Raw genomic sequence first — 10,133 nt, forward strand, 5'->3', positions numbered from 1 at the left:
CAACGATCATAACTGTGCATAGTTAAGGAGAAAACAGCACATTTTATGTTTGCTCAATGTCGACGCCCGCACACACTAAATTCTTATGGACTTTTTTATGCATAGTTATGCATGCACAGATACGTCCATATGTTATGTATAATATTATGCATACCTTATGAACGTTTCTGCGCATGCGTAACTATGCATAAAAAATGCGTCCTTATGCACTTAAAAAGTCCATAAGAATTTAGAGTGTATTACGCGGTATTACGCTGTATTACGGGGATATTAAACGTGTATTACAGCATTAAAATGCCAAAATTTTGCACATTTTGCCCCAAAATGGTATTACAGTTACGTGTATTACGCGTAATACACGGTTTTTGTGTACAGGGTATTACACGAGTGTCCCCTCGTGTACACCGTTGCCACCCCCTGGTCTGTCACTTGCAAGTGAGTGACACCAATAAATGTCACACACTTTGCACCGGTCGCGTGGGCATTGATCCACCGAAGCCTCGTCAAAAAATGTGGGACAGACCGTGCATCATACTATGAGCTGCACTCTCAGACTTTACTTGACTTGTTTCTTTTGTTAAAGAGATTTTTACGCATCAATAAGAAGTACTGTTTCCCAGGGGGTGGCAACGGCCTAGGCGGCGCGTGAAACGATGCTCCCCGCTCGGGCCGGCGAGCGACGAGCGGCCGACCGCTGTGCACGGTGTCACTAAAATCAACATAACTTCATCAAAACTTCATCAAATTAAAAAACCCAGGTCATTTTCAGCATCTACACAAAATTTCCTATTTGTATTTAGTCATGGTTTACAGTTTTAGACCCGTTCAAAATGTTAAATCTCAATTTATAATCAAATTTACCGGCAATTTTAGCCAATTCAATATTTTGCAACGACGAAAAAAGTTATTTCCGTTCGTTTTAGGTCCATACATGCAGCGAGCCAATTGTTGGCCTCCACTTCCCCTATTGCGTAAGCATACTGGAATGCCGATACGACATCTGTGACGGTCACGGTGGCCCATAATGTAATTTGCAAAATTAGACCAAAAGCAGTTAGACTGACTTTGGGAATATTTTTCGTAGCTCTTTCGCACTTGTTTATCGTTCTGCAATAGCCTATACCACGCAGTATTTAATTCTCTATCGCCCTGTTGTAACGGTTTTTCAAACGGACGTTTCAGTTTTCACATTTCGAATTAGTTTTAAAACACTGCAAACTAACCCTAAAAGTACACGTATTTGGTAAAGCTTCACTTGAAGAAACTAGGTGTCGTATCGCAAATCTGACTTCACCACGTTGTAGAGCGGACAATTCTACATGCCCCCGTCAAGTTTCATCACAATCGGTTGATTGGTTTGAATGCTTCAAAGATATTTCAAAAGGCAGACGACGCTTGGGCTTGGCGACGAGTCGGGTCACGCAGCCCAAGTATGAGAAATCGCTGCGGCGGTTATGTCGTCATAGTTGCCGAAAATTGAATGCTGTCATCAAACTAATCAACCGATTGTGATGAAACTTGACGGGGGCATGTAGAATTGTCCGCTCTACAACGTGGTGAAGTCAGATTTGCGATACGACACCTAGTTTCTTCAAGTGAAGCTTTACCAAATACGTGTACTTTTAGGGTTAGTTTGCAGTGTTTTAAAACTAATTCGAAATGTGAAAACTGAAACGTCCGTTTGAAAAACCGTTACAACAGGGCGATAGAGAATTAAATACTGCGTGGTATAGGCTATTGCAGAACGATAAACAAGTGCGAAAGAGCTACGAAAAATATTCCCAAAGTCAGTCTAACTGCTTTTGGTCTAATTTTGCAAATTACATTATGGGCCACCGTGACCGTCACAGATGTCGTATCGGCATTCCAGTATGCTTACGCAATAGGGGAAGTGGAGGCCAACAATCGGCTCGCTGCATGTATGGACCTAAAACGAACGGAAATAACTTTTTTCGTCGTTGCAAAATATTGAATTGGCTAAAATTGCCGGTAAATTTGATTATAAATTGAGATTTAACATTTTGAACGGGTCTAAAACTGTAAACCATGACTAAATACAAATAGGAAATTTTGTGTAGATGCTGAAAATGACCTGGGTTTTTTAATTTGATGAAGTTTTGATGAAGTTATGTTGATTTTAGTGACACCGTGCACAGCGGTCGGCCGCTCGTCGCTCGCCGGCCCGAGCGGGGAGCATCGTTTCACGCGCCGCCTAGGCCGTTGCCACCCCCTGTGTTTCCTCAGTGTAAGATTTTGTTCGTTATATTTGACTTTAAAGTCAATTTGCTATTGACTAAGAGTCAATACGCAATTGACTTCAGAAATAGTCAATAATTTATGACAATTTAGTCTTAATAGTGAACAATATTGTACATGGTTACAAAGGAAATACTACATGTTATGCTTAAAAAACGTAAGCAAGGGACCAAAAGTCAATAATAGAGAGAAAAAAGTCAATACGAGTCTGAGGGTGCATCTTAGTTGGGCCGAAACCAACCGAAGCATCGGTTGGACCAACTTATTGTTTTTTCCGTGTACCTCACCCAAAATTAAGCCTTACTTTTAGGTGAGGTGTATTCGTTACTACGGCCTGCACTGTGGCAAAAAGGTACGTAAAATTCTGTTAATTTTTTTGCCAGGATTCTCCGTAGCCCTCTTATCAATATTCTCCGTAGGCTCTTACAGTATTCTCCGTAGGGCCGTACAGTCTTCTCCGTAGGACCTGGAAGGCTGTATAGTCCTGGTGGCAACGCTGTACACGTATGCTGACGCCATGTTCGACCCCCCCTTAAATCATGGTTCTTTTCAAGGAGATTCTCTCTGAACCCAGCAAAGGAATCGAATGAAACTTGAGTGCGGCATCAAGTTAAGAGGTCATATTAAAGTAATAATTAAACGAGAGCACACTTACGATCAAATCACTCCTCGTAACCGCATCGCGAAAACAAGAGAAAAATTGGGTTTTGTTACAATCGCTACAAGAAAAGTGTCTACTTATACTTTCAAAACGTTTATCTTGGAAAGTTTTTGAGTTTGTGAGTTGAAACCTGGCTTAAACACTTCCTCAATTCATATATTATCGTAATAACAAAACAGCTTGGCTCTAATGGACTTAGTACTTTGGATCTCGTCGAAGTAAACCAATGTGCTAGGGGGGGCCGAACATGGCGTCAAGAAAGATGCAGGGCGTTGCCCCCCTGGTCCTACGGAGATCACGGTAAGGTCCTACGGAAAATACTGTGCGGTCCTACGGAAAATACTGTAAGAGCCTACGGAGAATACTGACAAGGGGGCTACGGAGAATTGCCACAACCTGTTAACAGAATTTTCCGTCGCTTTTTGCCACAGTGTGGTTGGCTGTTTCGTTCTCAGAGGTCGCCATTGTCTTTGCACAGATCACTCCCAATGAAATATCGCTTGAGGAGATGGCGTCCAGGATAAAGGTAGGGTCAAGGGTGGCCAGAGGAAAGAACTGGGAGAGAACACGCGAGGTCGACGGCAAGCCTCCGGGGCCCGGCACCGTACTTGCCCGGAAGTACCGTTCCAGCAACGGACCTTTCGTGGAGGTCAAGTGGGACCGCGACCCTACGAAGAGTGTCCGGCGCTATGCCATGGAGCGGAGTGGGAACTCCAGCCTCCGACTGCTCTCTGCCACTCCGCTGGTGAGTTGTATACACAAGTACAATACATATACATTATGTACATAGTGCAATACAAGTACTCAATTGTGTACATAGTACACTCCACCTGGAGCCAACATGCATGTACACTCCAGTTTGGCATGTACTTTCCAAGTACATTCCAGGTGCGCATACCTGCAAGTACACTGCTGCTCGGTCTAACACGCAAAGATAGGGAGCTTTAGCAACAGTGTACCTTACCTGAAAGGTATGCACCACCCTGGCGTGTACTTGGTAAGTACACGCCAACCTTAAGTGTACATGCCAGGTTGTAGTGTACATGCATGTTGGCTCCAGTTGGAGTGTACTATGTACACAATTGAGTTTGTAGAGTAAGTGGCTGAGTTGTGAGGGAGCACTCTCATTCCAGGAACGTGACATCACGTTGAAACGAACGTGACAACCTGTCACGTTCGTTTGAGCATTGTGTCACGTTCGTTTGAATGTGAACGAGCTGATTTTCGGCCAATTCACACCCAAACGAATGTGACACAATGCTCAAACGAACGTGACAGGTTGTCACGTTCGTTTCAACGTGATGTCACGTTCCTGGAATGAGAGTGAGCAACTTCCCTCATTCATTGTTTAAAATTTGGAGGCATTAGGGTGGTAAAAACCGGCGAAAACGCCTGTAGACAAGCAATGAAAATTTTGGGTGTCACAAAATAACGCCCAGCTTTTGCTGCGTAACTGCGAAGGAAATGCAGGCATTGCAGAATTGCGTTATTATGAAGAAATGCTTTATATTGCGAAGGATCTTTCTTCGCAATTAATACGAGGCAATTTTTCGTAAAACTTCCAATGACTTTGTTTTCTCCGTATTAGGGAGAAAACACTGCAAAGCCGGTGGCAAGTTTACTTGCCACAAATTTGGCAAGCCGTTTTGAATGCCAAAATTTGGCAAGCTTGGCCCGGAAATACTCCCCAGCTTGCCAAAATTTGGCAAGCTTATGAAGATTGCCGACCAAAGCCTGCCAAATTTTGGCATTCAAACCGGCTTGCTAAATTTGTGGCAAGTAAACTTACCACTGGCTTTGCAGTAAAAGAACGATAAGATTCGCCATACACCAAAATTTAGCTTTCTGTCTCAATCCATGCGGTCATAACCACAAAAAAAAAGATTTAAAAAACGGCAGATAAATGCAAGGTATACAAGATCGGGAGGAGGATTTCGGCCATGAGTAGTGCTATTGCATGGGATCGGGGCGATCAGACAAAATTCAGTGGACCTGGCTCCGACAATATAGGCCGCTTCCACGAGTTGGCCAGATCAGGATCATAGAAAAAGGGGGTCGACCGACCGAAAAATTTTAGTGTGGTATCCGATAGGTCTGAGCAGGGGGCGGCAACGGCCTAGGAAGCGCGTGAAGCCATGCGCGTGTATGGTGCGGGGGTTACTTATTTTGCTTCGATTGTAAGATCTAGCCCGTTGATTGCAAAACGCTTTGCACAGATCAAAAGAGCACAAAATTTGGGGTGCATTAGGCCTAGTAGACTGCCCGATACTTCTAATTCAACCGAACACAAGGGTGAAACCATTTACATCAAAATGGCGCATTCCAGTTTTTCCTAAATTTTATGATTTCTCGTGTTTTCAAAGTTCATAGATAAAAATGTGCATAGAAGGTTTCAGATTCAACAGGTTCAACACCTTTAAGCTGAGTGAGTAGTTTCTTTATCATTTGGAAGGAAATAACATTGAGATCAGTTGTCGTTGGCTTCTACGCTCAACTTCACAGCTTTGCTCAGTCGAAAAAAAAATTTGTCGTTGAAAGACTTCCTGCGTTCCTGGTTAACACCTACTTGAGTCGTCTTGCATGGACTCTATTCATTGATGACTTGTCGACAAATTTTAGTGACGGAATCTTGATATCAGCCCTACTTTTTTTTACAAACACCTAAAAGTTTGAAAAAAGGGAAAAAAATCACTTTTTTTTTAAATGTTAAAATTTGAAAACTCATATCTCAGGACAGAAGTTGAATTTGAAAATTCCGTCACTAAAATATCTTCTATACATCTTTAGGATAACCCAAAAAAATTTTCAAGACTCTCCGTCCCAATGAAAGACGCAGGAAGATTTTCCCCCAACGCTCTCAAAAACACTAAAAAGCCACTTTTCTCAGAGACCGTTCAACATTTTGGATTGAATTTTGTTTTGGGAACTCACCATGATGAACCTAATAATTGAGCAAAGTTTCAACTTTCTGGGATTATTTTGGAGCCTACTTGAAAGTTTCACCAGGGTCCCCCCTTAAGGTAAGGTGAGAGTTTCGGGAAGAGCAATAAGCCTATTGCACCCTAAATTTCAAGCCCTTTCCATCGGCGTTTTGAAGACCACAGTCTAGTTTTCATAATCTCGAACAAGTGCGCAACCTCTGCACTGACTGCGCGAGCATCGCCTCACGCTCTCCCTAGGCCGTTGCCACCCCTGGGCTGAGCACGACCTTCTCACCAAGGGGTCAGAAGTGGGGTCCAGGACAGGGCTGGGACAGATACTTTATATTTTTACCTAGGTACAGATACAGATACTGGATCAAAAAAGTACCTAGGTACAGTTACAGGTACTTGATCGAACTCAGTACCTAGGTACAGTTACAGGTACTTTGGCAAAATACCTAGGTACTTTTCAGGTACTTTCAGATATTTTGATATTTCAACACATCCGCCCAGTAACGCAACCAAAACAAACCTCGCGCGACTTTTTCGTCCCTTTAAACTTTCTTGCGTCAATGACCCTTTTCATGCCAACGTGTGTGCTGTTTACAACACCGATTCGTCACGCCGCATCGTCGGCGGCTCCAGGGACCATCCTTGACCTCGCTCCTATAATGGGATGGTTCCGGTAACGCATTTTAGGGACAAACCCTATGATCCCTGCTGAGATGTGTCCATTGTTTCATAGTGCAAGTCCTCTGCGTTCACCTTGGCAGTGCGTGCGGTGACCAGGCCTGCCACATGGAGCCCAGAGGAAGCACATAAAAAGGGGAGGGGGCCGAATATCTGTTTCTTCCCCGAAAACAGGCAGTCCTCTGAGTGTCTCTCTTTATCCCCGCACTGTTGTGAGCGCATCTCATTACCCGTCTTTCCCTACATTCGCGCCCAAAAGTACCTGTAAAAGTACCTGCAGTTCTAGGTAAAGTTACTGCCCAAAATGTACCTAGGTACAGGTACAGTTACAATTGTGACTTGAGTACCTAGGTACAGTTATAGGTACCAAAAAAGTACCTAGGTACAGTACCTAGGTACTTTTTACCTAGGTATTTCCCAGCCCTGGTCCAGGAGCCCGTGTATTGGCCGGATTCAGGTCTTGGAAAAAGAGGGTTGAAGGAATGAAAATTTTATTGTCGTTTTCGATAGGTCTCGGCAAGACCTTCACAACAAAGGGGCCGGAGAGACGGCCCCGAAGTCTGACTATCTGAGTTGTGGCAATCGGTGCCACGGACTCGTTTCTCGCTCAAACGGTAAAAACGGTACCAGGTTTTCCGGCCATGGTAGAGACATAGGTCATTTCCAGTAAGTTCCGGGAAAACCAGGAACCTTTTTTACAGTGCACTTCTGCGAGGCAAATATGGCCATTCTTGACCATGAACCCTCTTTGAACCCTTCGTCGCGGAGTGCTTTATGTACTCCGATGTACTCATTGCTTCAACATATATTACTGTGCCAGGCAAACCGACGGTAGGTGTAAACGCCAGACGTGGATTGTCGTAACTGGCGCAGGATCGCCTGTTTCTACAAGATACGGTCTGGCGTACACCTACGTTGAGTAAATAAAGAATGCCCCCCCCCCCAAAAAAAAAAAAAAAAAGGAAAGAAAAAAACTGCGCTTGAACCTTGATCGCAAACCTCTGTTGCAGAGACCACATCTTCGAGCCCGGGATGGGGACGTCACTCTCGATGCAGACATCGTTAGCTCTGTTCGTAGGAAGAAGGTGGCAGAAGATGGCAGCCTTGCTAAGGTGAGTTTAGACGGCGGGACAAGACTCGTAACGTCATTGTGGTGTGTCTCAACACAACCGCACTTTTAACTTTTCTCTTGCATTGATGGTTCTCTCCACTTTTTAGACTGATCACAGTAGTGGTGTCAGATTTAGCCTAAGTGCAGTAGCAGTGGGAAGTTTCACACTAGCCTCTCATTTCTTAACTGCCCTAACATTTTCACCTGATTTCCGGACCCAAAAGTTAAGTTAATCAGGCTTTCCCTCCCATACCGAGGCGTCCTAATAGAACAATCCTAACTGTAAGAGCAGATCCTAGACAATCCTGTCTGGGCGGATTTAGAACTATCCTATCTGCAGATGTACCTAATAAAAGTGTTCATGAACTATCTTCACTGCCAATCAGTGAATCTCGATACGTATCTCTGAAATAAAATGTCCACGTATTTGTATAAGGACGAAACTTTGTAACAAGCCCTTTTGTGAGGAGTTTTATGAAGTATGTGGGCGTCACGGACTTTTAGAGAAGACCGCTTTTCACGTCTTGTGCAGTTAGGATAGTTCTGAATTGACACTAGCGGTTGGGATTGTCTTGGATCTGCTCTGACAGTAAGGATTGCTTTCTATCTACTCTGGCCGACTCTGGCAGTTAGGATTGTTCTATTAGGACGCGTCGAAATAAAAATCAGTACAGGATTTTGTGACATGGTCACGCAGCTTTTTCAATATCATGTGATACAAAAGTTTGTATCTCTATTGATACATTTTTTTTTCTTTGTAGCCTAGTTACAGAATTTCGTAACGGTTACAAAACCAAGCTTCAAAATGAGAATTTCGCTCGAATCTAGTCTGTTGTGTTCTGATCCTTCCAACGGACGGCCCACTGAGTTGCTGTGCCTGTGTCACAGGTGAAAATACTTCGAGGCCTACCGTGCTCTCACTTCCCTACGTGGTGCGAGAAGGTGCTGCAACAGGTGGCGCCCCACCTCAAGGGCTTGCAGATGGTGTCGCCTTCGCAGCGACACATAGACGTGGCCCTGGCGATGCTCAACCTGCAGGCCCTGTGCCTCACCGACGTGACGGCCCAGCAGCTGCAGCAGGTGACCGAGATAGCCTCGCTGCGCAGCCTGGAAGTACACGGCCAAGCGGACTCTCCGCTGACTACCGAGCGCTACGGAACTCTTCCGCGGCTGAAGTTTCTGCGCTGCGGCGTCTACCCGCTGGCCGCTGCGCTGGGTCTCATGCGCGCGCACGCCGGCACGCTGAAGGAGTTGCAGCTGGTAGCTGCATCCTGCGAGCCCTACGGCTGCCCTGACCTGGCGCTGGAGCTGCTGAGCTGTGGATTCAAGACGCTGAAGCGGGTGATGCTAGTGCGGACGACCGGCTACAACGTCCCCTGTCGCCACGACAGGGACACCTGCAAAGACCAGAGAAGCCAAATCCACGATGCTTTTGCTGAGAGTAACCCTATTGAACGTTTAGCCTGCTCAGTCTGCGGAGCCTCCTGAGTCTCGAAGGTTAGAATTTGTTTTATCCTTTTATTCGTACATCTGCTGATTTTGATAATAATCTTGATATGATTCTTAGCGGGGATGGTTATTACCATTGCTGTTCGCAAAGTAAAATGGAAACTTAAATGTTTCTTAAACTTTTCTTCGATTCAACATGTCAGAAAATTGTGGGTTGGCCTTACGAATATTTATAATCATGTTTCAATTCCCAACGCGTCTCTACACATTTATGTTGGTGTTGTTTTGAAGGGTTCTTCTTGTCCTTCCTGTGATTTTTTTATACAATTTTTATTAGTCTGCTCTCTCATAAAGTGACCTTCTGTAAAACGGAGTATCTCTCTGTGTGGTGGAACATCTGAACACAGTCTCTGCTCAGTATAGACGCATTAATGTAATATTAATTTGCTGTAAAGAGAAAATGTATCATTCTGTTTCTCAAACCGAGATGAGTCTTCTGTAGATTCCTAGCAGTCTATTGTGTTCCTTTAATGAGGGATTTTGCTTTGTTACAAATCTTCCACTAATGTAGCCCTCATTTATGTTCAAATGACGAAATTTAATAAATTTATTCACAATCACTCACTACTTTCAATTCTGGTCGGTCTGGGATACTTTTTGATCGTAGAGTAGTAACCTAATTGTGTAAACGTCACTTTTGTGTTCTCATATCCTCCCCACAACAATATAATAGTGCGTGAAGTTTATTTCTGTACTCCTAAATCTTGTTAAGCCCTCGTTTGCTCGTCTCGACCCCCATTGCACACAGAGTTTAAAAGTAAAAGGTTACAGGGTCGAGAGAAGCTGAGGAGAAATCAAGAAGAGCAAAGTATGCGAAACTCGTTAGAATGTGTCTGCGTCCCCGTTTTGCCGCGTCCTGAGAGATGCTTTCTCCTCCAAATTCGCCTTTGTTCTGCTTAACTTCTGTCCCAGGACAGAAATGACTTGCGTTTGTAACCCAGACTCACAACGTTCGACGAAAGCTTTTATTTCAATTGCGTTCTTA

General features: G+C 44.3%; 1 protein-coding gene across 14 annotated transcripts in view; it reads left to right on the forward strand.

Annotated features, from left to right (window-relative positions):
* Nucleotides 1-9,708, forward strand: part of LOC117642400 — a 20,664-nt gene extending 10,956 nt beyond the window's left edge. For 13 of the 14 annotated variants that reach the window (XM_034380560.1, XM_034380563.1, XM_034380558.1 and 10 more), the window contains exons 7-10: nucleotides 2,567-2,608; nucleotides 3,396-3,662; nucleotides 7,539-7,640; nucleotides 8,528-9,708. In XM_034380560.1, the coding sequence (XP_034236451.1) occupies nucleotides 2,567-2,608; nucleotides 3,396-3,662; nucleotides 7,539-7,640; nucleotides 8,528-9,127 (1,011 nt within the window). In that variant the 3' untranslated portion in view covers nucleotides 9,128-9,708. The remainder of the gene's footprint in view (nucleotides 1-2,566; nucleotides 2,609-3,395; nucleotides 3,663-7,538; nucleotides 7,641-8,527) is intronic. The other variant, XM_034380550.1, reaches the window with a different exon arrangement.
* The last annotated feature ends 425 nt before the right edge of the window (nucleotides 9,709-10,133 follow it).

Source organism: Thrips palmi, unplaced genomic scaffold (genome assembly GCF_012932325.1).
Source record: "Thrips palmi isolate BJ-2018 unplaced genomic scaffold, TpBJ-2018v1 HiC_scaffold_16, whole genome shotgun sequence".
NCBI lineage: Eukaryota > Metazoa > Arthropoda > Insecta > Thysanoptera > Thripidae > Thrips > Thrips palmi.